A 26,955-nucleotide genomic window follows, 5' to 3' on the forward strand; every position below is an offset into this window, starting at 1 on the left:
ATGTTGTTACCTACTCCTCCTCTGTCCCTGTCGGAGATCCATGTGAGGTAGACAAAATATGAAAATGTAGCCTTTCGACAGGTTATATTACACAAATCCTTGGTTTGCCTCTTGGTAGGTCTCTAGCCAAAAGACAATGAAGACAAAGATTGGGAAAAGATTTATTACATGCAGCAACAAAGCAGAACACTGAGGATATTTCCCAGAGCAGTGTCTCCTTGAACAGCAAAATTGGAGAAGTTTTAAGCTAAGGGTATATGCATATTCATGAAGGGGCTTGAGGAGAGAATTCAACACCAAATTAGGGCAAGGTTGACAGAGTTCAAGCTCAGTTGATTGAAGTCACAAGGGTCAGGAAAGGTGAAAATCACCTTTCCTTAAGTTCTGATCATTCTAGGGTCTCATTATGTAGCTACCATTGTCCACTTGGGTGAAGGTGCTAGTTACTGTTGGACTCAAAGATATGTATCAGATTGGTATGTATATTTCTTGAGTAGGATCTAGGACTATGTTTTATTGCTGAACTATTGTTTTTGCAGCAGTTTTTGCTTTGTTCCTGCATTCTTTCACTTACTTTAAGATCATTAATTACTGAAATCTATTCAAGAGGAAGCACTGTGGCCAGGTTTATATCACAAAATGACAGATAAAAAATGATTTCTCTTATGTCAGTGTAGCTCTAAGCTCTTGCTTTGAACAATTCTATGAAGACTTACAAGACCTTCTAGAATTAAGACCAAAAATAGATCTCTTTTTCATTATAGAGGATTAGAATACAAAAGTAGGAAGTCAAAAGATACCTAGAGGAACAGGTAAATTTAGCTCTGGAGTATAAAATGAACCAGTGCAAAGGCTAACAGAGTTTTGCCAAGAAAATGCACTGGTAATAGCAAACATTCTCTTCCAACAACACAAGAGTTGATTCTACAGAAGGACTCACCAGATGGTCAATACTGAAATCAACTGATTATATTCTTTGCAGCTAAAGATGGTTAAGCTCTATACAGTCAGCAAAATCAAGATCAGGAGCTGGCTGTGGCTCAGATCATTGGATCCTTATTGCAAAATTCAGGCTTAAATGGAAGAAAGTAGGGAAAAACCAGTAGGCCTTTAAGGTATAACCTAAATTTCTTACGATTATACAGTGGAAGTGAAGAATAGACTCAAGGGATTAGATCTGGTAGACAGAGTGCCTGAAGAACTATGGACAGAAGTTCCCAACATTGTACAGGAAGTGGTAACCAAAGTCCTCCCCAAGACAAAGAAATGCACAAAGGCAAACGTTGTCTGAGGAGGCCGTAAAAATATCTGAGGAAAGAAGAAAATTGAAAGGCAAAGGAGAGGGAAACATATACCCAACTTAAGGCAAAGTTCTAGAGAGTAGCAAGGAGAGATAAGAAATTCTTCTTAAATGAACAATGCAATAAACAAAGGAAAACAATAGAATGGGAAAGACTAGAGAGCTCTTCAAGAAAATCAGAGATACCAGGGGAACACTTCATGCAAAGATGGGCACAATAAAGGATAGAAATGGCAAGGACCTAAGAGAAGCTGAAGATATTAAGAAGAGGTAGTAAGAATACACTGAAGAACTATACAAAAAAGGTCTTAATGACCCAGATAACTATGATGGTGTGGTCCCTAACCTAGAGCCAGACATCCTGGAAAGTGAAGTCAAGTGGACCTTAGGAAACATCACTATGAACAAAGCTAGTGGAGGTGATGGAATTCCAGCTAAGGTATTTAAAATTCTAAAAGATAATGCTGTTAAAATTCTACACTCAATATGTCAGCAAATTTGAAAAACTCAGCAGTGGCCACAGGACTGGAAAAGGTCAGTTTTCATTCCAATCCCAAAGAAAGGCAGTGCCAAAGAATGTTCAAACTACTGTACAATTGTGCTCATTTCACATGCTAGCAAGATAATGCTCAAAATCCTTCAAGGTAGACTTCAGCAGTACATGAAGCAACAACTTTCAGATGTACAAGCTGACATTTAGAAAAGACACAGGAACCAGAGATCAAATTGCCAACATCATTGGATCATAGAAAAAGCAAGGAAATTCCAAAGATACATCAACTTCTGCTTCATTGACTATGCTAAAGCCTTTGACTGTGTGGATCACAACAAATTGTGGAAAATTCTTAAATAGATGGGAATATTAGACCACGTTACCGGCCTCCTGAGAAACCTGTATGCAGGACAAGAAGCACCAGTTACAACCAAATGTGGAACAATGCCCTGGTTTCACATTGGGAAAGAGGTATGTCAAGGCTGTATATTGTAACCCTGCTTATTTAATTTATATGTGGAGTACATCATGCAAAATGCTGGACTGGATGGCTCACAAACTGGAATCAAGATTGCTGGAAGAAATATCAAAAACCTTAGATATGCAGGTGATATCACCCTAAGGCAGAAATTGAAGAGGAACTAGAGAGCCTCTTGATGAGAATAAAAGAGGAGAGTGAAAAACCTCCTTAAAACTAGACATTCAAACTAAGATCATGGCCTCTGGTACCATCGCTTCATGGCAAATGGAAGGGGAAGAAGTGGAAGTACTGACAGATTTTATTTTCTTGGACTCAAAAATCACTGCAGATGGTGACTGCAGCCACGAAAATTAAAAGATATTTGCTCCTTGGAAGAAAAATCAAGACACACCATCAGTTCAGTTCAGTTGCTCAGTCTTGTCCAACACTGTGATCCTATGGACTGCAGCATGCCAGGATTCCCTGTCCATCACCAACTCCCAGAGCTTGCTCAAACTCATGTCCGTTAAGTCAGGGATGCCACCTAACCATTTCATCCTCTGTCATCCCCATCTCCTCTTGCCTTCAAACTTTCCCAGCATCAGGGTCTTTTCCAATGGTTCAGTTCTTCATATCAGGTGGCCAAACTATTGAATCTTTAGCCTTTCAATGAATATTCAGGACTGATTTCGTTTAGAATGGATTGTTTGGATTTCCTTGCAGTCCAAGGGAATCTCAAGAGTCTTCTCCAATACCACAGTTCAAAAGCATCAATTCTTTGGCACTCAGCTTTCTTTATAGTCCAACTCTCACATCCATACATGACTACTTGAAAAACCATAGCTTTGCGAAGACAGATCTCTGTCAGCGAAGTAATGTCTCTGTTTTTAAATACGCTGCCTAGTTTTGTCATGAGACTTCCCTGGTGATTCAGACGGTAAAGCATCTGCCTACAATGTGGGAGACCTGGGTTCAATCCCTGGGTTGGGAAGATCTCCTGGAGTAGGAAATGGCAACCAACTCCAGTATTCTTGCCTGGAAAATCTCATTGATGGAGGAACCTGGTAGGCTACAGTCCATGGAGTCAGAGCGACTGAGCGAGTTCACTTCTTTTGTCATAACTTTTCTTCCAAGGAGCAAGTGTCTTTTAATTTGATGGCTGCAGTTACCATCTGCAGTGTTTTGGAGCCCAGAAAAATAAAGTCAGCCACTGTTTCCACTGTTTCTCCATCTATTTGCCATGAAGTGATGGGAACGGATGCCATGATCTTAGTTTTCTGAATGTTGAGCTTTAACCTAGGTTTTTCACTCTGCTCTTTCACTTTCATAAAGAGGCTCTTTAGTTCTTCTTTGCTTTCTGCCATAAGGGTGGTGTCTTCTGCATATCTGAGATTATTGATATTTCTCCTTGCAATCTTGATTCCAGCTTTTGCTTCATCCAGTCTGGCACTTCACATGATGTACTCTGCATATAAGTTAAATAAACAGGGTGACAATATACAGCCTTGATATACATACTCCTTTCCCAATTTGGAACCAGTCCGTGGTTCCATGTCTGGTTCTAACTGTTGCTTCTTGACTTGCATACAGATTTCTCAGGAGGCAGGTCAGGTGATCTGATATTCACACCTCTTTCAGATTTTTCCAGAGTTTGTTGTGATCCACACAGTCAAAGGCTTTAGCATAGTCAATGAAGCAGATGTTTTTTTGGAACTCTCTTGACTTTTCTGTGATCCAGTGGATGTTGACAACTTGATCTCTGGTTCCTCTGTCTTTTATAAATCCAGCTTGAACATCTGAAAGTTCACAGTTCACGTACTGTTGAAGCCTGACTTGGAGAACTTTTAGCATTACTTTGCTAGCATGTGAAATGAGTGCAATTATGCAATAGTTTGAGCTTTCTCTGACACTGCCTTTCTTTGGATTGGAATGAAAACTGACCTTTTGCAGTCCCGTGGCCTCTGCTGAATTTTCCAGATTTGCTTGGCATAGTGAGTGCAGCACTTTCACAGCATCATCTTTTAAGATTTGAAATAGCTCAATTGGAATTCCATCACCTTCACTAGCTTTGTTTGTAGTGATGCTTTCTATTTGACTTTGCACTCCAGGATATCTGGTTCTAGGTGAGTTATCACACCATTGTGGTTATCTGGGTCATGAAGACTTTTATGTATAGTTCTGTGTATTCTTGCCACCTCTTCTTAACATCTTCTGCTTTTTTTAGATCCATACAATTTCTGTCCTTTATTGTGCTTATCTTTGCAGAAATGTTCCTTTTATATCTCTAATTTTCTTGAAGAGACCTCTAGTCTTTCCCATTCTATTGTTTTCCTCTATTTCTTTGCATTGATCACTGAGGAAAGCTTTCTATCTCTCCTTGCTATTCTTTGGAATTCTGCATTCAGATGGATGCATCTTTCCTTTTCTCCTTTGCCTTTCATTTCTCTTGTTTTCTCAGCTATTTGTAAAATCTCTTCAGACAACCATGTTGCCTTTTTGCATTACTTTCTCTTGCATATGGTTTTGATCACAGCCTCCTCTACGATGTTACCAACCTCTCTCCACAGTTCTTCAAGCACTCTGTTTATCAGATCTAATCCCTTGAATCTATTTGTCACTTCCACTGTATAATCATAAGGAATTTGATTTACATCATACCTGCAAGATCTAGTGTTTTTCCCTACTTTCATCAATTTAAGTCTGAATTTTTCAATAAGGAATTTGTGATCTGAGTCACAGTTGGCACCTGGTCTTGTGTTTTGCTGACTGCATAGAGCTTCTCCATCTTCGGCTGCAAAGAATATACTCAATCTGATTTTGGTATTGACTATCTGGTGATGTCCATGCTTAGAGTCATGTCTTGTGTTTTGGAAGAGGCTGTTTGCTATGAAAGCAGAGACATCATTTTGGCCACAAAAGTTCATATAGTCAAAGCTATGGTCTTCCCAATAGTTATGTATGGATGTGAGCATTAGACCATAAAGATGGTTGAACTCAAGAATTGATGATTTCAAATTTTGGTGCTGAAGAAGACTCTTGGAGAAGACAGCAAGGAGATCAAACCAGTCAATCCTAAAGGAAATAAACTTTGAATATTCATTGGAAGAACTGATGCTGAAGCTTAAGCTCCAATACTTTGGCTATCTGGTGCAAAGAACTGACTCATTGGAAATGACCCTGATGGGGGGAAAGATTGAGGGCAAGAGAAGATGGCTGCAGCAGAGGATAAGACAGTTAGACGGCATCACTGACTCAATGGACATGTATTGGAGCAAAGACAGGGAAGCCTGGCCTCCTGCAGTCCATGGGGTCACAAAGAGTCAGACAAGACTTAGCAATTGAATAACAGCACAAAACTCTTGCATCCCCAAGGAGACAGCAAAAACAACCAAATTGTTGGCTAGAATAACATATGGTAGTTCCATGAAACAGTTGAAAGTCTAAAATAAGTTCCTCTTTTTCTGAGAACCCTATAACCATGCACTCACACTTATAATGTTTTAAATAAGATCTGCTCCATTTCTTCTGGATAAAGAGATGAAACTGGAGAATGGGTTATCTCCTCCTTCTGACAAAGATTACACGACTCAGGAGTTGTTGGACTGAAGGCAAGCAAGCACCACTAATTTTTGTACCATTTTAAATGTGGCTTCTTGACTGGGTATTTATTTGATTGTTTTAGACTTTCAAGTCTTTCAGAGAACTACCACAAAGTTATTCTAGCCAACAATTTGTTTTTGATGTCCGCTTGGAGAAGCAAGAGTTTAGAGCTTTCCAGTCTGCCATTTGCTCAATTGTCTAGAATACAATCCTGGTTCTATTACTTATTCACTCAGACTTTGTGAGGCCCATTTATCTCATTGGCAGAGGTATATAATAATTTCTAATTTGTAGATTCCCATAAGTACCAGTGTATTAATAGCTGGCTATTTTCAGGTATGTATTATAGGATTTGGCATATTGGGGGCCTTCAGTGCATGGTAACAACTATGTGAATTATACTCTTGCTATTGAAGTGAAATTAGTAATGTTGCCTTTTCTTTTATTAATGACATCATCATTAATGGTTTGGGAGAATGATATAAGATTCCCTCTGCAGTGTGCTATTTCTAGGTTACATTCTGTCTCATGGAAATTAAGGAAGTCTCACTCAGTCCTAAATAGGTGTGTGCTTTGAATAACTTGGAATTGGAGAATAATTTTGTAATTTTATTCTACAGGGAGACTCTTTTAAGTTGGCAGGTAGCCATGGCATCTGGGCAGGACATGATGGCTCCTATTTCTCTGGTAGAAAATGACAACGCGCAGCTGTCAGTGAACCAGGAAGCTATAGAGACTCTTGAGAAGATTTCTCAGCCAGTGGTGGTAGTAGCCATTGTAGGACTATATCGTACGGGTAAATCCTACTTGATGAACCGTCTTGCAGGACAGAACCACGGTGAGTGTTGTACTGGGACAGAGGTCATTGCATGACTCCAACTATATCTCATATTCTTAGTTTTTTCCCTGTGCATGTGAATGGAGAATCAGATTCCTCTCAATAAACCAACCTTAAACTTAACCTTAAAATTCTTACCACTAAATCACTACCTTACTGTCATTCGTTACCATATTTGTTGTTTTATTTCTGTTAACAAAAATCTCTCCTACTAATGCCCCAAATTCTACCTTATTTCACTTGCTGAAGCACTGGGTTCTTGCCTTGTAGTCTGCTCTATCTTGAAACACATTTTACTTTTTTATGAAATATTCCCAATAATATATAGCTGTGTTTGAATATCTATCATGTTCCGTGTTGAATTTTATATCTTTTTGGGTAACTCCCCTTTTGAAAATACTATTTAGTCTGGCAATAAATAATTTCAATTTTTTCCACTTTTCCTATGTCTCTCATCAATCCAATTCTCTCTGGCTTTGAACCTCACCGTTTGTTCAAAATGCTCTTATAATGGTTATCAATTACCTCCTTTTTGTCTGCTTCATGGATACCTTTTCGTCTTCATGTTGAACCCATACTTGGCATCATTTTCACAATTAATTGTCCTCCTCCCTGAAATAGATGAAACACAAAGTAAGACATTCTTGAGGAAATAGAGAAAGAACAATAGTGCATCCTGGGGTACTTGCATTCCAATAAGTCTGACTTTATAGCCCTGGGCTATTTAGATTATCCTCTGTCACTGAATGTTGCTCTCTCTTTTCACTTGCAGGTTTCCCTCTGGGTTCTACAGTGCAGTCTAAAACCAAGGGCATCTGGATGTGGTGTGTGCCTCACCCTTCCAAATCAGACAACACTCTGGTTCTTCTGGACACTGAGGGCCTGGGAGATGTTGAAAAGGTAAGACAGGGAGTCACAGATAAGTCCTTTGTATTCTGTATTTTCTCCTTATGTTTTTATGATCCTTTGTAATTTAGTTACTGAGATGTATTTGTAAAATTTAGAAATTCAGGCATAGTAAGTGAGGCAAACCTTGGTTTGTTTGAACCTCTAGATAAAATCTTTTTTGTAAAGATGTTAGGTAAAAATGTTAGATAAAACCTTTTATTTACTGGAACTTGGTGGATGATTTGATTAAATTTAGTAAATAAGTACCATACAGCTTAGTTCCAAGCTTTTGGGCTCAGTGCTGTAGACATCAGTGACTAAATTAATGGTCATGCTTTCAAAGTGTCTTTAGTCTAGTTGACAAGACCACATGTGTGCTGTCAGATTTAATAGTGTGATTGGAAAAGAAACAGGTTGGAGAGAGGGAAAAATGCACTTAAATGTAATGCCTGATGAAAAGTCTGTGTTTGTCCTACTAGAAATATTTTAAGATGAAGTTTTGTTATTTTAGCTTTGTACTAATGGATGAAATAAATTATGTCTTCTATTTGCCTTACTTTGATAATTATTTGAATATGATATCTAAATTTATGTAGTTTTCCATTTCTGCCCAAAGAGGAGTTGGAAATCTTGTGTTTATTTTTTATGAAACTTTTAATTTTGTAATGGAGCATAGACAGTTAACAAACAATGTGATGATAGTTTCAGATGAACAGCATAGGAACTCAACCATACATATATATATCCATTTTCCCCAAACTGACTTCCCATCCAAGCTACCACATAACATTGAGCAGAGTTCCATGTGCTATACAGTTGGTCCTTGTTGATTATCAATTTTAAATATGTGTCTATCCCATCCGAACTTTCTAACTATCCCTTCCACCTGTTTTTCTTGGCAACCATAAGTTTGTTCTCTAAGTCTGTGAGTCTCTTTCTCTTTTGTGAGTTCATTTCTATCATCTCCTCTTAGATTCCACATGTCAGAGATGTCATATGATATTTTTCCTTCTCTGTCTGACTTACTTCACTCAGTATGACAACCTGTAGGTCCATCCATGTTGCTACAAATAGCATTGTTTCATTCTTTTAATAGCTGGGTAATATTCCATTGTCCATATGTACCACTTCTTCTTTATCCAGCCCTCTGTTGATGGATAGGTTGTTTCCATGTCTTGGCCATTGTAAACACACTACAATGAACATTGGGGAGTGTGTGTCATTTCAGATCATATTTTTCTCCAAGTATATGCCCAGGAGTCGGATTGCAGGGTCGTATGGTAGCTCTATGCTTAGCTTTTTAAGCAACCTCCATACTGTTGGAGTGGCTGTACAAATTTATCTTCCCACCAACTGTGTAAGAGGGTTCTCTTCTCTCCACACCCTCTTCAGCACTTATAATTTGAGGATTTCTTGATGATAGCCATTCTGACTGGTATGAGGTGATATCTGTTTGTAGTTTTGATTTGCATTTCTCTAATAACTAGCAATGCTGAATATCTCTTCATGTGCCTGTTGGCCATCTGTATATCTATTTTGGAGAAATGTCTATGTAGGTCTTCTGCTCATTTTTGATTGGGTTGTTTGTTTTGATGCTGTTAAGTGTTATGAGCTGATTATAAATTTTGGAGACTAATCCCTTGTTGGTCATATCATTTGCAAATATTTTCTCTGAATCTATGGGTGGTCTTTTCATCTTTTTATTGTTTACTTTGCTATGGCAAAGATTTTGAGCTTAAGTAGGTCCCATTTGTTTATTTTTGTTTTTATTTCCACTATTCTGGGGGATGGATCAAAATAGATATTGCTGCAATTTATCTCAGAGATTGTTCTGCCTATGTTTTCCTCTAGGTGTTTTATAGTGTCCTGCTCATATTTAGGTCTTTAACCCATTTTAAGCCTTTTTTGTGTGTGTATAGTGTTGAAAAATAATCTAATTTCATTTTTCCCATGTAGCTCTCCAGTTTTCCCTGCACCATTTGTTGAAGAGATTGTCTTTCCATCATTGTGTAGTATTGTCTCCTTTGTCATAGAGAAATTGACCATAGGCACATGGGTTTATTTCTAGGTTTTCTGTCCTGTTCCACTGATCTATATTTCTATTTTTGTGCCAATATCACACTGTTTTGATGACTGTAGCTTGATAGTATAGTCTGAAGCCAGGAAACCTGATTTCTCCAGCTCCATTTTTCTTTCTCAAGATTGCTCTGGCTGTTCAGGGTCTGTGTCTCCACACAAATTTGAACATTTTTTTTTTTTGCTGCTGTGATTCTGTGAAAAATACCATTGGTAATTTGATAAAAATTATATTGAATCTGTAGATTGTGTTGGGTATTATGCTCATTTTAACAATATTCATTCTTCCAGTCCAAGAACATGTTATACCAATCCATCTGTGTCATCTTTTATTTCTTTCATTTGCATCTTATAGTTTTATGAGTACAGATGTTTTGCCTCATTGGATAGGTTTATTCCTAGTTATTTTATGTTTTTTGATGCAATGGGAAATGGAATTGTTCCCATAATTACACTAGGTGATTTTTCATTGTAAGTGTATAGGAACACAAGAGATTTCTGTGTATTAATTTTGTATTCTGAAATTTTACCAGGAAAAAAATTGATGACCAAAAGGAGTTTTCTGGGACTATCTTTAACATTTTCCATGTGTTGTATCATATTATCTGCAAACAGTGACAATTTTACTTCTTTCCAATTTGGATTCCTTTTCTTTCTTTTCCTTCTCTGAATGCTGTGGCTAAGACTTCCAAAACTGTCTTGCATAATAGTGGCAATAGTGAACATCTTTGCCTTGCTCCTAATCTTAGAGGAAATGATTTCAGTCTTTCACCATTGAGAATGATGTTTGCTTTGGGTTTGTCATTTATGACCATTATTATATTGAGGTAGGTTTCCTCTATTGTCCACTTTCTAGAGATTATCTTTTTGTCATAAATTGTTGGTGAATTTTGTCAAAAGTCTTTTTTATTTTTGCATCTATTGAGATGATCATATGGTTTTTATTCTTCAGTTTGCTGATGTGCTGTAACACACTGATTTGCAAATATTGAAAAATCCTTGAATTCTTGGGCTAAAACCACTTGATTATGGTGTGTGATCTTTTAATGTGTTGTTGGATTCAGTATACCAGTACTTTGTTGAGGATTTTGCATTTATGTTCATCAGTGATGTTTGTATGTGTTTTTCTTTTATGTGATATCTTTGTCTGGTTTTTGGTATCAAGGTGGTGTTGGCCTCATAGAATGAGCTTGGGAGTATTCCTCCTCTGCAATTTTTTGGAAGAGTTTCAGAAGAGTAGATGTTAACTCTTTTCTAAATGTTTGATAGAATTCACCTGTGAAGCAATCTGGTCCTGGACTTTTGCTTGTTGAAAGATATTTGATAAAAATTTCCATTTCAGTACTTATGCTTGGTCTGTTAATATTTTCTATTTCTTCCTGGTTCAGTCTTAGAAGGTTGTAGCTTTCTTAGAACTTGTCCTTTTCTTTTAGATTATCCATTTTATTGGCATATAGTTGCTTATAGTAATCTTTTATGATCCTTTGTGTTTCTGTAGTGTCCAATGGAATGTCTTTTTTTTTTCTCTTCCTTTCTAGTTTTATTGATTTGGATCTTATCCCTTTTTTCCTGAGGAGTCTTGCTAAAGGTTTATCAATTTTATTTATCTTCTCAGAGAGCCAGCTTTTAGTTTCATTGATCTTTGCCATTGTATTTTTGTCTTTATTTCTGCTCTGATCTTGTGATTTATTTCCTTCTAACTTTGGGGTTTTTTTTTTTTCTTTTTTCTCTAGTTATTTTAGGTGTTAGAATAGGTTGTTTACTTTAGATTTTTTTTGTTTCTCAAGGTAAGATTGTGTGGGCAAAATCTCCCTCTTAGAACTGCTTTCACTGCACTCCAAAGCTTTTGGATCATCATAATTTTGTCATTTGTTTCTAGGCATTTTTTTGCATCCTGTTTTATTTCTTCAGTGATTCATTATTTAATAACATATTATTAAATATTATGCTCCATGTGATTGTGTTCTTTACAGTTTTTTTCCCTCTGACTATTGATAATTTCTGATCTCTTAGTGTTGTGGTTGGGAAAGATGCAGGATATGATTCCACTTTTCTTAAATTTACTGAGGTTTGATTTGTGATGCAAGATTTGATCTATAATATGGAGAATGTTGTACATGTACTTGAGAAAAAAGTGTATCCTGGTGCTTTGAACTGAATGGTCTATAAATATCAATTAAGTTTATCTGGCCTAATGTGTCATCTTAGGCTTGCATTTCCCTCTTAATTTTTTGTTTTGATGATTTTTCCATTGGTGTATGTGGAGTATTTAAGGCCCCCACTCTTATTATGTTACTGTTGATTTCCCCTTTTTTAGGATTTTAGCCTTTGCGTTATGTATTGAGGTGCTCCTGTGTTGGTGCACATATATTTACAATTGCTCTTATCTTTTTCTTGGAATGAGTCCCTTAATCATTATGTAGTATCCTTCATTATTTTGTGTAACAGTCTTTATTTTAAAGTCTACTTTGTTGGATATGAGTATTGCTACTTCAGCTTTCTTTTGATCTCTATTTACAAGAAATGTCTTTTACATCCCCTCAATTTCAGTCTGTATGTTTCTCTAGGTCTGAAGTAGGTCTCTTGTAGATGGTATTTATACAGGTCTTGTTTGTGTATGCATCCATCCAGTCTATATCATTTGGTTGGAGTATTTAATGCATTTCCATTTAATGTAATTATCAGTATATATGTTTCTGTTAACATTTTCTTAATTGTTTTGGATTTGTTTTTGTTGGTCTTTTTTCTTTCCTTCCTTTTTTTCCTTTTCTCTTGTGTTTCCCACATAAAGAAGTTCCTTTAGCATTTGTTGCAAAGCTGGTTTGGTGACACTGAATTCTCTTAGCTTTGCTTGTCTGTAAAGCTTTTGATTTCTTCATTAAATCTGAATGAAAGCCTTATTAGATATAATATTCTTGGTTGTAGATGTTTTCCTTTCATCACTTTAAATATATCATGCCATTTCCTTCTTGCTTTCCGAGTCTCTGCTAAAAAGTCTGTTAATAACATTATGGAGATTGTGTATTATTTGTTGCTTTCCCCCTGCTGCTTTTAATGTTTTTATTTGTATTTAATTTTTTTTAGTTTGTTTAATATATGTCTCAGCATGTCTCTTGTTGAACTTATCCTATATGGAACTCTATGCATTTCTAGGACTTGGGTGACTGTTTCCTTTCTCTTGTTAGAGAATTCAAGTAAAATCTCTTCGAATATTTTCTCATACTCTTTCTCTTTTTCTTCTGAGATCCCTATTGTTAGAATATTCATACATTTAATGTTGCCTCAGAGATCTCTGAGACTTTCCTCATTTCTTTTCTTTTTTTTTATCTTGTTTTAACAGCAGAGATTTCCACCATTTGTCTTCCAGGTCATTTATTCATTCTTCTGCTCTAGTTATTCTGTTATTGATTCCTACTAGTATATTTTTAAAATTTCAGTTATTATTCATTACTGTTTGTTCTTTAGTTCTTCTACACTTTATTAAAAATCTCTTTTATCTTCTCAATTAATGCCTCCTTTATTTTTCCAAGATCTTGAATCATCTTTTCCATCTTGGAAAGTGAAAGTGTTAGTTGCTCAGTCTAGTTCAACTTTGTGACCCCATGGACAGTAGCACACCAGGCTCCTCTGTCCATGTGATTCTCCAAGCAAAAATACTGGAGTGGGTAGCCATTCCCTTCTCCAGGGGATCTTCCTAACCTAGGGATTGAAATCGGGCCTCCTGCATTGCAGGTAGATTTTTTTTACTGTCTGAGCCTCCAGGGAAGTCATTCTTTTGGAAGTAGATTGCCAGTCTCTTCTTCATTTATTTGGTCTTATAGGTTTTTACCTTGCTGCTTTGTCTGTATGGATTTTCTCTGTAATCTCTGTAATCTAATCTCTGTAATCCAATCTCTGTAATCTCTGTTTTGTCTCACTTACTCTGCTTGTGGTCTTATTTTGCATGGTGCAGGGTCATAGTTCTTCTTGGGTCTGGTGTCTGTCCCTTGGTGGGTGAGTTTAATCCAGGGGTTTATGTAATCTTCCTGTTGAAAGGGACCAGTGTCTGCCCTCTGGTGGGAGGAGCTGGGTCTTATCCCTCTGGAGGACAGGGCCATGTTGAAAGGTCCACAGTCCACAGTCACTAAAGTGAGACCCATCTCAGTTGTGGGAGCACTCACTGTCCATTCAGATGTTCTATAGGCACTTTTTCCAAGCTATTAATGGGGGTTTAATCCTTGGCTTCTGCAGCTACAAAAAGAAGTTTCAGTTCTTCTTCCTTAGCACCACAGCCCCTGGGGCTTAGCTTTGGTTTCAGCCCCACCCAGGAGAGAGGAGGGTGAAGGCAGCTACTGACTAGAACACATTTGTTCACTAAGGTGGGAGGAGAAAGAGGTTGCAACTGACCAGGCACACACGTTCACTCAGTTGTGAGTAGGACAAGGCAGCAATGACTGGGGCACACACACCTGCTCTGACAGGAGTCCTCCAAGTGCCCACAGAGGCAGGAGCTGGAGTTTGGGGAGAGAGGTCATGATGGTGGCCCTGCCCTTGGCATGCTACTCAACAATGGCACCTTGCTTCCATGGCAGTCTGCACTTTCTCTAAGAGCATTTAGAGGAAGAGTATTCCTGCCTGTGGAGCACCTCACTCCCATCCCCTCAGGCTGTCTCCATGCAGCCTGCAGCAGTCCTTTTCCTAGATTCACTCTCCAAATCCCACGCTTCAACACCCAGTCCTCCCCACCACTGGCAGACACACATCTTAGGCTGGAGTGCACAAGGCTGTAGCATGGACCATCTGTATAATTCTCTTTCTGTTCTGCCTGCCACAGACCACCATCTGCGCTCTTCTCTAATAGCCCCCAAACTCCCCTACTTTTTCAACTGATCTCACCACTGGTGAGGAAGCTTCCTTGGGTATGGCAACCTCTCTTTTCCATCAGCTCCCACCAGGATGTTGGTCCCCTCCCATTTCCTCTTTTCTCCTTCCTTTTCTTAAGGATCCTACCCAGTTATGTGGAGAAATTTTCTTGTTCTTTTAGGTGTATGAGGTCCTCTGCTGGTGTTATCATGTGCTCTGTGTGAATGGGTCCACTTGTAGATTTATTCTTAATGTGCTTATTGGAAGAAGTAAACCCCAGCTCCTACTATTCCAATTCCATCATCTTGACTCAAACTTGCTGCATTTTTAAATCTAAGAATATTGGGAAATGTGCAGTAGCTTATTTATTGTTTGGATATAATTTAAATACCCAGTTATGCCAACTATGTTTATTTTATATCATTGATGATTAATACATGTGTGCATAATGAATATGTTCTAACATTCATCAATAAGTAACTAATTATACACCAGTACCATTATTTTATTTCCTCTAATTGAGGACAAAGAAAACACCTATGAAGAATCCTCTTTTATAAGAAAATATGGAGGCTCAGAGGGTAACGCGTCTGCCTACAATGCAGGAGAACTGGATTCAATCCCTGGGTCAGGAAGATCTCCTAAAGAAAGAAATGGCAACCCTCTCCAGTATTCTTGCCTGGAAAATCCCATGGACGGAGGAGCCTGGTAGGCTCCAGTCCATGGGGTCACAAAGAGTTGGACACGACTGAGCAACTTCACTTCACTCATCATTGCAATCACAAGAAATGCCTTTGTAATTGTCAAAGCCAATGCCTGTCTTCAAACAATTTCTTTGCATGGTGATTAGGCTAGCTGAAATAATAAATAAGGACACGATAGAATAAGCCTATGAATAAATTTCTAATTTACAAGTAAACTCTTAAATCTATTGCTTTAATGTGCTCTCTAGGGTGACTCCAAGAATGACTCATGGATCTTTGCTTTGGCCGTGCTTCTGTGCAGCACCTTTATCTATAACAGCATGAGCACCATCAACCACCAGGCCCTGGAGCACCTGCAGTATCCTTCTAGGAACTGAACTATCAAGTTTCACTGAGTTTATGGGGATGGAGACGGAATCACATTTCCTTCCCTGTCACAAAGTTGCCTTTAATGGTGCAAAAGGGACTCAGAAGTAAAGAGAAGGTTTTAAAATTTTTATTAGGAAGGTGGGAATTGTGAGTAAGGAATTTCTTTTCCTTAATCAAGTCCCAGTTATGTGACAGAGCTCACAGAACTAATCAAAGCCAAGTCGTCTCCCAGCCCTGATGGAGAAGAAGATTGCACAGAATTTGTGACTTTCTTTCCCGACTTTATATGGGCTGTACGGGATTTCACCCTGGAGCTAAAGTTAAACGGTCATCCTATCACAGAAGATCAATACCTGGACAATGCCTTGAAGCTGACTAAAGGTTACGGAGCATGGCCTGGGCAGTGGGTGTTTGAATAGAGTGTGGGATCTACTAAATACTGTCCATCATCTCTAGGGTTGCAATTATATTTGAGATTAACATCTGTAGAAATGGTGATTAGAAAGTGGGTTGCAATGCTCTAGGGACTGGGTTTTGAGTTTATTTAAGAAAAGTAATGAGTGAAATTATTCAAAGCCAATTTTTTCTTTATACAATTTTTAATTTAGCACCGAGATTACATTCAGTGCTAAATCCTTCTGAAATCAGACACTTGTGCTCCCTATTTTAGTTTCTGCTTTTCTCCAGTAGGGGAAACAATATACTAGATAATTGCAATATAAGAAATTACAAAGTAAAATCTGTATAATGAAAAAAAATTCACACAGCTACATGCTATTCTTCTCAAAAAGGGATAAATTGTTCTAATTTCTGTATAGTTATATCAGCTACAAAATGACTTTACATTCTAAATAAACCTGAAAGAGTGTGTTTTTTAATCTATGACATCAATATTTCTCATAATTATCAGAACGTTCACTTCATTTTCAAATCACAGCTTCTGTTAATTCCCACTTATTTTTTCATTATATAATTTGCAAATAGTATGTTAGTTTAAGGACTTCCTTCGTAGCTCAGTTGCTAAAGAATCTGCCTGCAAAGCAGGAGACCCAGGTTCAATTCCTGGGTTGGGAAGATCCCCTGGAGAAGGAAATGGCAGCCCACTCCAGTATTCTTGCCTGGAGAATCCCAGAGGAGCCTGGCAGGCTATAATTCATGGGGTTACAAGAGTTGGGCATAACTTAGTGACTAAACGGCCACCACCAACTTGTTAGTGTAAAGGGTTACATTTATAGGGATGTGCGCCTTGTGAAACCTGAGAGGAATATTAATTCTGATCTACTTATTTCTTGCTTTCATGTTTCTATTTATGGTTTTTCAAAAAATTATTGGGAAATTGACTAGACATAAGAGGACCACTGTCAAATCAAATATAATCCTTTATCACAAAGAGTTTATAGATTAATGCTGACATCTTAAAATATCAGTTTATTTACACTTACCTTTCAGAGGTTTTTGCTAAAAATACGTAACTTTGTACAAATAATTTTAACATCAAAATAGTTCTCCTTCAATAATCAAATGTCATTCCTAACATTTCTGATATTGTCCACTATCCTGTTTGTGGCTTTTCTTTTTGGTCCCACAGATCAATTCTCACATAAGACTAAGTAGAGCAAGCACTTATATTTGACCTTGTATTCTTTTAACCACTAGTACAGTAAACATCTAATAAAGAAATATTCTACCATGTTCAGTTCTGGGGATGCTAGCCATAGGTTTCTTTTACTGGATTAGACATCTCCCCAAATTTCTCTCTGGTTATATCATTGGTGTAAGTCTGATGTGCAAAGAAGTACTGAATGTCTGTTTTAAAGGAGTTATTACCATAAAAGTCAACAAGAATACACAAATCTGTCATGAACACTTTTGGCTCTCTTGCTGCAAGACTGTTTCTGCTTTAATCTCTGTTCCTCTGTCCCTTAGGCAAGAATATGAAAGTACAAACATCAAATTTATGCAGAGAGTGTATCAGGGATTTCTTTCCAACACGGAAGTGTTTTGTCTTTGATCGACCAACAAATGACAAAGGACTCCTAGCTGATATTGAGAATGCATCTGAAGACCAACTGAATCCTAAATTCCAGGAACAAACAAAAAAATTCTGTTCTTACATCTTCGACAATGCAAAAACCAAGACACTCAGAGAGGGAGTCCCAGTCACTGGAAATTGTAAGTCTTTTTTTTCCCTATTATTATGAGTAGCAATATACTGCAGATATTTTATGTAACATGTTTTTCAGTATTTCTGTTGGGTTTATATGGAATTCTGGGCTTATGGACATTCACACTCCATGACAAAATGTGTATATTTTATAATTATCTTATTTGGGGGATTATAAATCTCTCCCATAAACTGCAAATTTTGTGACTGATACCTGTGACTTCCATTTATCTGAGAAATTTCTCTATTCAGAATAAAAATCACTATCTTAGTATAAAAACAGAATATGCCATTTTCTCAGGGGAAACCTTATACAATAAAAGTTCTTTGCAAGGTGAAAACAAAAAATATTTTGAGAGTTTTGTGTGGTTCAAAAATCAGTACCAGCCCATAAATCTCTGAAAGTACCTTTAAAGCTTCAGAATTAGGAATAAATAAAATCTGATATACCCTGTCTTATCTGAATATGTATGCAAGCTATTTTGCTTTGAAGGTTTTAGTAGGATACTATAGTTTTCAGATACTCCCTAATATGGTGGATACAGATAGATTTTCAATATTTTTTTAGCACCAAGGCCTGAAGAACCATAGAAGTGAAGAGTCAGTAGGAAAACAAAGGTGATGATAGTAAAAAAAGATATGGCTCTGTGTGTGTGTGTGTGTGTGTGTGTGTGTGTGTGTGTGAGAGAGAGAGAGAGAGAGAGAGAGAGAGACTTTAGCAATGTAATCTCATAATTTTGTATTATATGAACCAATTACTTGATATTTATCCCTTAAATTTGAGGACCTATTTAGGGCTGGGAAAGGTTGTGAACCATATGAATACCATGAACAGTGGAGCTGTAGCTAGTTTGGAGAAGGTAGTGATGACTCTGGTTCATCTGGAGAACTCAGCAGCTGTGCAGAAGGAAGATGGCCTCTACAGTGAGAAGATGACCAAGCAACTGAGCCTCCCCACAGACACAGAAAAACATAAGCAGTACACTCTTTGAAATAAATGACAGCAAGATCCTCTATGACCCATCTCCCAGAGTAATGGAAATAAAAACAAAGATAGTCAGGATGCGGAACAAAGAAAAAAAAAAAAAAGATAAACAGATAGAACAGTTAAAAACTTTTGCACAAGGAAGGAAACTATAAGCACGGCAAAAAGCAGCTTTCAGAATGAAAGAAAATAATAGCAAATGAAGCAACTGACAAAAAATTAATCTCCAAAATACACAAGCTGCTCAGGTAGCTAAATACCAGAAAAACGAACGACCCAATCAAAACCTGAGCAAAAACCCTAAACAGATATTTCTCCAAAGAAAACATAGACATGGCTAATAAAAACATGAAAAGATGCTCTCAACATCTCTCATTACTCACTCATTCACTCACTTCAGTCGCTCATTCGTGTCCGACTCCTTGTGACCCCATGAATTGCTTCATGCCAGGTCTCCCTGTCTATCACCAACTCCCGGAGTTTGCTCAAACTCATGCCCATTGAGTCGGTGATGCCATCCAGTCATCTCATCCTCTGTCGTCCCCTTCTCCTCCTGCCCCCAATCCCTCCCAGCATCAGGGTCTTTTCCAATGAGTCAACTCTTTGCATGAGGTGGCCAAAGTACTGGAGTTTCAGCTTCTGCATCAGTCCTTCCAATGAACACCCAGCACTGATCTCCTTTAGGATGGATTGGTTGGATATTCCTGCAGGCCAAGGGACTCTCAAGAGTCTTCTCCAACACCACAGTTCAAAAGCATCAATTTTTCAGCTCTCAGCTTTCTTCACAGTCCAACTCTCACATCCATACATGACCACTGGAAAAACCATAGCCTTGACCAGAAGGACCTTTGTTGGCAAAGTAATGTCTCTGCTTTTTAATATTCTATCTAGGTTGGTCATAACTTTTCTTCCAAGCAGTAAGCGTCTTTTAATTTCATGGCGGCAATCACCATCTGCAGTGATTTTGGAGCCCCCCAAAATAAAGTCTGACACTATTTCCACTGTCGCCCCATCTATTTCCCATGAGGTTGATGGGACCAGATGCCATGATCTTAGTTTTCTGAATGTTAAGCTTTAAGTCAACTTTTTCACTTTCCTCTTTCACTTTCCTCAAGAGATTTTTTAGTTCCTCTTCACTTTCTGCCATAAGGGTGGTGTCATCTGCATATCTGAGGTTATTGATATTTCTGCCAGCAATCTTGATTCCAACTTGTGCTTCCTCCAGCCCAGCATTTCTCATGATGTACTTTGCATATAAGTTAAATAAGCAGGGTGACAATATACAGCCTTGGCACACTCCCTTTCCTGTTTGGAACCAGTCTGTTGTTCCATGTCCAGTTCTAACTGTTGCTTCCTGACCTGCATGCAGGTTTCTCAAGAGGCAGGTCAGGTGGTCTGGTATTCCCATCTCCTTCAGAATTTTCCACAGTTTGTTGTGATCCACACAGTCAAAGGCTTGGCATAGTCAATAAAGCAGAAATAGATGCTTTTCTGGAACTCTCTTGCTTTTCTGATGATCCAGCAGATGTTGGCAATTTGATCTCTGGTTCCTCTGCCTTTTCTAAAACCAGCTTGAACATCTGGAAGTCATGGTTCATGTATTGCTGAAGCCTGACTTGGAGAATTTTGAGCATTACTTTACTAGTGTGTGAGATGAGTGCAATTGTGCAGTAGTTTGAGCATTCTTTGGCATTGCCTTTCTTTGGGATTGGAATGAAAAACTCAGCTATAATAAGGAATACATTTGAATCAATTCTACTGGGGTGGATGAAACTGGAACCTAGTTTACAGTGTGCAGTAAGTCAGAAAGAGAAAGACAAATACTATATATTAATGTATATTTGTGGAATTTAAAAGAACAGTAATGACTATCCTACATACAGGGCAGTAGAGGGGACACAGATATAAAGAACTTTTGGACTCAGTGGGAAAAGGTGAGGGTTGGATGATTTGAGAGAATAGCATTGAAATGTGTACATTACCATTTGTAAAACAGATGTCCAGTGCAAGTTTGATGCATGAAGCAGAGCACCCAAAGCCAATGCTCTGGGACAACTCAGTGGGATAGGGTGGGGAGGGAAGTGGGAATGAGGTTAGGATGGGGGTAGACATGTATACTCATGGCCAATTCATGTTGATATATCATAAAAACCATCACAATATTGTAAAGTAATTATCCTTCAATTAAAATAAATTAATAATTTTTTTTAAAAAGAAAATTCTTAAAGAGAAGGAAATACCAGACCACCTTATTGCCTCCTGAGAAATCTGAATGCAGCTCAAGAAGCAACAGTTAGAACTGGACACGGAACAATGAACTGGTTCCAAATTGGGAAAAGAATACATCTAGGCTATATATTGTCACCCTGCTTATTTAACTTATATGCAGAGTACATCATGCCAAACACCAGGCTGGATGATGCACAAGCTGGAATCAACATTGCTGGGAGAAATATTAATAATCTCAGATATGCAATGAAACCACCATTATGGAAGGTAGTGAAGAGGAACTAAAGAGCCTCTTCATGAAAGTGAAAGAAGAGAGTGAAAAAGCTCACTTAAAACTCAGCATTCAAAAGATGAAGATCAAGGCATCTGTTCCCATCACTGCATGGCAAATAGAAGGCAAAACAATGAAAACAGTGAGAGACTTTGTTTTCTTGGGCTCCAAAATCACTGCAGATGGTGACTGCAGCCAGGAAATTAAAAGATGCTTGGTCCTTGGGAGAAAAGCTGTGACAGACATAGATAGCATATTAAAAAGCAGAGACTTTTCTTTGCTGACAGAGGTCCGTCTAGTCAGAGTTATGGATTTTCCAATAGTCATGCATGGATGTGAGAGCTGGATCATAAAGAAGGCTAAGCGCCAAAGAACTGATGCTTTTGAATTGTGATGCTGGAGAAGACTCTTGAGTATCCCTTGGACTGCAAGGAGATCCAACCAGTCAGTGCTAAAGGAAATCAGTCCTGAATATTCATTGGAAGGACTGACGCTGAAGCTGAAGCTCCAATACTTTGGCCACCTGACGGAAAGAACTGACTCATTGAAAAAGACCCTGATGCTGGGAAAAATTGATACAGAAGTAGAAGGGGATGACAGAGAACAAGACAGTTGGATGGTATCACTGAATCAATGGACTTGAGTTTGAGCAACCTCCAGGAGATGGTGAAGGACAGGAAAGCCTGGCATGCTGCTGTCCATGGGGTCATGAAGAGTTCGACAGGACTGAGCAGCTGAACAATATCTGGGGGATTATAAATCTCTCCCATAAACTGCAAATTTTGTGACTGATACCTGTGACTTCCATTTATCTAGAAATTTCTCTATTCAGAGTAAAAATCACTGTCTTAGTATAAAAACAGAATATACCATTTTCTCAGGGGAAACCTTATAAATAAAAGTTCTTTGCAAGGTGAAAACAAAAAATATTTTAAGAGTTTTGTGTGGTTCAAAAATCAGTATCAACCCATAAATCTCTGAAAGTACCTTTAAAGCCTCAGAATTAGGAATAAATAAAATCTGATATACCCTGTATTATCTGAATATGTATGCAAGCTATTTTGCTTTTAAGGTTTTAGTAGGATACTATAGTTTTCAGATACTCCCTAATATGTTGGATACAGGTAGATTTTCAATTTTTTTTTTTAGCTCCAAGACCTGAAGAACCATAAAAGTGAAGAGTCAGTAGGAAAACAAATGTGATGATAGTACAAGGAGATATGACTCTGTGTGTGTGTGTGTGTGTGTGTGTGTGAGAGAGAGAGAGAGAGAGAGAGTTTAGCAATGTAATCTCATAATCTTGTATTTTATGGACTAATGACTTGATATTTATCCCTTAAATTTGATGGCCTTTTCAGGGCTGGGAAAGTTGGTTGTGACCTACGTAGATACCATCAACAGTGGAGCTGTACCTTGTTTGGAGAATGCAGTCACATCTCTGGCTCATTTGGAGAACTCAGCAGCCGTGCAAAAGGCAGCAGACCACTATAGTGAGCAGATGACCCAGAGACTGAGCCTCCCCACGGACACATTCCAGGAGCTGCTGGAGGTGCACGCAGCCTGTGAGAAGGAAGCCATTGCCATCTTCATGAGGGATTCCTTCAAGGATGTAAATCAGGAATTCCAGAAGAATCTTGTGGTAACTTCTTGTAGTATTTATGTTTTCTCCCCTCCCCTTGATGAATGAAAACTAGAAATGCCATTACCAGCCACAAGGCTCATCCCTCACTCAAAAGTAGTCTATGTTCTCAGGAAGGATAGAGTTACAAAGGAGTATATTTTGTTTTTTATTCTGTCAAACCTCAATAGTTTATCTAGAAATCTCTCTAATTTTCTGATGAAAAATCAGTATATATATATAAATCCTCCTAAAGTATATATGTCTTTGGATTCCAAGCATGTCTGGAACACCCAAAAGTCATTCTTAAGTTGCTTTGGTTTTCTGTGAACATCGTCCCATGAAGAAGAACCCAAATTTCTCTAATCAGACCCTTTTGCAAGGCCATTCTCAACCTAGGTTGCTCCTTGCTGTATCATTGAATATAGAATCAATGACTATTATAGCTGCAATGAACCGTAGAGATTAGATAATGCAACACCAACATTTCAGATGGTGAACCTGAAGGGAGGTTGAGAAACTTTCCTGTGGTCTTTCAGAGAGTTTTCAGGTTTGGCAGTAAATCAGAACTTGTGATTGCTTTTTTAATTTCATGTCCTCCAGCAAAATATTTTTCTCATGAGGACAGCAGTTAGACCATTCTTTCTATCAAATTCTTGAAATTTTATCTCCTCTTTTTCATTCTTCGGGTGACATCCCTCTACATTTCACTTGCAGGAAATCATAAAGAAAAAGAAGGAGGATTTTGTGTTGCAGAATGAAGAGGCATCTGTCAAATACTGCCAGCTTAAACTTGATGATATTTCCAAGACCCTAATGGAAAGTATTTCAGCAGGCACTTTTTCTGTTCCTGGAGGTTATAAACTCTACAGGAAAGCAAAGGAAAGGTTTGAACAGAATTATCATCAAGTGCCCAGAAAAGGAGTTAAGGTGAGGACACATAGAGCATGGGGAGTCTACAGAATAGAGTCTAGAGGGGTCTCCTGAAAATCTGAGCACAGAACTAGGTGTGGGTAATGAGAGAACATGGAGATATCATGACAGCTTTAGCTCTTAAGATCCACTACTTGAAATTTATTCCTGAGGAGAGTACAGATATGTAGTCTCAAAACATGAGTATGGAGCTTGGACTTGCTGTAGGGAATCACCACAGAATTTTAAACATGAAGCAAAAATTACATACATGTTTTTGCAGCACTAATCTTCTCAGTGGAAATCTAAGTTCTATGCTCCTTCTTGGTTCCCCAGGCAAATGAAGTCCTCCAGAGCTTTCTTCAGTCACAAGCAACAATAGAGAAATCTATCCTGCAAGCAGATAAAGCACTCACTGCTAGGGAGAAGGCTGTAGCAGGTACTGGGTAGCATTCTGCTCACAGTGGGATGGGTAGGTTCCTGCAGTGCCCTCTAAGAGGTAAGAGAGCAAAGCCTTCTTGATACAAGGAACTTCCTCTCCTTCCTTGAAACAACTCTACTACATCTGGAAACAGCAAGGGGAGATGTGGTTGGATGTGGTTAGATGTCAGTCAAACAGTCTTTCCCATCACATTCTGAAATGTGTTCTTGATGGTGTGGACACAGGGTTTGGGGTGTGGGGTAAGGCAGTGGGAATTCAGAGTTTTCTCCTCTCTTTCTAATTTGGTTTGGTCTCTGAGCTCTGGAGCATAAAGATTTGTCTTCATCTTACTCTTATTCCTCTCTGAACCTTCCTGGAGCAGAAGAGCGGGCCAGGAATGAGACAGCTCAGAAGGAACAGGAGCTGCTGAAACAGAAACTGCAAGAGCAGCAGCAGGTGATGGAGGCGCAACAGAGGAGTTTCCAGGAAAATATAGCCCAGCTGACAGAGAAGCTAGAGAAGGAAAAAGAAACCCTACTGAGAGAGATGAATATGATGCTAGAGCATAAGCTGAAGGTAAGTCAGGCTGTGGCGTTAGTTGCGCTTGATGGTCATTACCCTGGGGCCTCAGGAAGAGATGGGTGAAGATTACAGCAAGACCATGGAGGAAGCATCATTGCCATTTACTGCTTCCGATTCATTAAAACCCTTAGAATTATTCTTTTTTTTTTTTTTTTTTTAAAGAAGGCTTTAATTTCTACTATATATGTAGATTTTGGAGAGTTCAGGGTGAATATTGATAAGTCAAATCCTTGGAAATTATAAATAGGGTTTAAGTAGCTATTTGGGGAAATTTTAAATGATCCCATGAAGCTAAATTAGACAGATATTCCAAGAGCATATGTTCAATTTGAGCAGCGACTTGTTTGCTTTCAGGATCCCTGCCAATTACCAGGAACTCGGTTCTCAGCCATAGGCCCTGAGATAGATCTATGCTGAGATAAAACTGTCAAAAATATCCAAACTTAAAAACACTGGGATGTGGCAGGTTCTAAATCTGCTGCATTGTGTCCAGGAGTGGATAGATACCCAAGATACTGTGTGGCATAGAGAGAACTCCCATTGTCCACCTGGATGTCTCTATAACAGATTTCTATAATTCTCACCATCCTGAGAATTATTGCAGTCTTATCCAAGGTTACCTCTGAAATGCGTAACATTTGTCCTCATATGAGGCTTAGCCTCCTGGTAAAACCCAGTAGTGTGTGAATATTAGTAAGCCTATAAACTACACTTTCTCTTAACGTTCCTGTCAAAACCAAGAAATAGTCCCTGTTACAAAACTCTCCTTTCATGATTGAGTAAGAGAGAACAATTTTAGGAGTAAAACAAAGATAGTTTGACAAAGTTCTTAAATGCAAAATGCAGTCTTTGAAAACAATGAGAATTTAAAACATTACTTCCCTCTTTGCTTTATTTCTAGGTCCAAGAAACTCTGCTTAATGAAGGTTTTAGAGAGAAATCTGAGTTGATGAGTGAAGAAATAAATCAGTTAAAAAATATGATTGATGATACTAAAGAAAGTGATGCTCCCTTGGTTACAAAAGCCTTGGACAGATTTGGTGATGAGCTTACTTCAATATTGAGTTTTCCAGCTACACTTCTTGGGCAGGTTGTGAAAGGGATAGGCTCTTTATTTAAAAAGTAGCTCTCATTTTAAAGAAATTATAGAACATGGATATATGTTCTGGTCTCTTTTTATATGCATCCTTTTCACTTTTGTTCAGCAAAGTTTCAAATATAAAAAGTGGTTAGTAGAGGATATCAATGTCTGACCCATATTAGATAAAATAAATGTATGGACATTTTGAAATAGTAGGTTCACTTTTAGGATATGTATCTGTATGTGGAAATCATGTATTATATATGTGAGCACACACACACACACATATATATGCACATACATACACAAAAGAGGTTCATTGAGCACTGCTTTTAAAGGCAAAAGATTGGAGTCTAGTTAAATGTCCATCAGGAATCTAGTTAAATGTCCATCTAAAAAAATTGGTAATATACTTTCTGTATGTGCAATACTGAAATACCTTGTATTTAGCCATTAAATGGACAGTGCAGCTCTATTGTATGAATATAGAACAAACTTGAAGATATACTATAGAGTGAAAAAATAAGGTACAAATATTAAGGATAATATTTTTACTACAAAAAAATATGTGCACCCATATGTATGTAGAGATAAAACATCTCTGGAAAGATTCATTAGAAATTGGAATCATTGGTTCTTTCTGAGGAGAACAGCATGTGGAAGGGGCACATGATTTTCACTATATACTCCATATTTCTATTACCATTTTGTAAATAAGTTACTAGGAAAGCATAAAATGTAATACAATTATAATACTAAGAAACAAATGTGAAATTTGCTATTAGATGATGAAATTGCTCATTGCCTATAGAAATGACATTAGCCTGCTCAATGAATTAGATACTAAAAAGTATAAAATTTGCATTCTAACCTTGCTTTCATTTTGTCCTTGGTTTTTAATTCCTTGTATTTGCTTCAAAAATAAGGTATAAACTTTCCTGTTACCCTTTGAAATCACAGCTAGAGTAGTATTTACTTCCTATGTTTGAATTATACTTTTCAGATAGTAGAAGCAGATCACTAAACATTAAGAATAGGCCCTGGTGAGAGGAATCCCATCACAGTTGAATGTTCAGTGGTGGCCTGGCTGTAGTAGGCAAGTGCAGAAGGGGGGATGTACCA

At 38.0% G+C, this 26,955-nt stretch overlaps 1 protein-coding gene across 1 annotated transcript; it reads left to right on the top strand.

The window, feature by feature from the left end:
- The first annotated feature begins 6,501 nt into the window (after positions 1–6,501).
- Positions 6,502–25,878, top strand: LOC136146686 (guanylate-binding protein 6-like). The gene is made up of 10 exons (XM_065905736.1): positions 6,502–6,691; positions 7,464–7,591; positions 15,450–15,559; positions 15,755–15,951; positions 17,497–17,742; positions 22,578–22,858; positions 23,555–23,767; positions 24,086–24,188; positions 24,553–24,746; positions 25,654–25,878. The coding sequence occupies exons 1-10, from the start codon at positions 6,502–6,504 to the stop codon at positions 25,876–25,878; spliced, it is 1,887 nt and encodes a 628-aa protein (XP_065761808.1).
- Positions 25,879–26,955: the final 1,077 nt, after the last annotated feature.

The sequence above is a fragment of the Muntiacus reevesi genome, chromosome 1 (genome assembly GCF_963930625.1).
Source record: "Muntiacus reevesi chromosome 1, mMunRee1.1, whole genome shotgun sequence".
Taxonomy (NCBI): domain Eukaryota; kingdom Metazoa; phylum Chordata; class Mammalia; order Artiodactyla; family Cervidae; genus Muntiacus; species Muntiacus reevesi.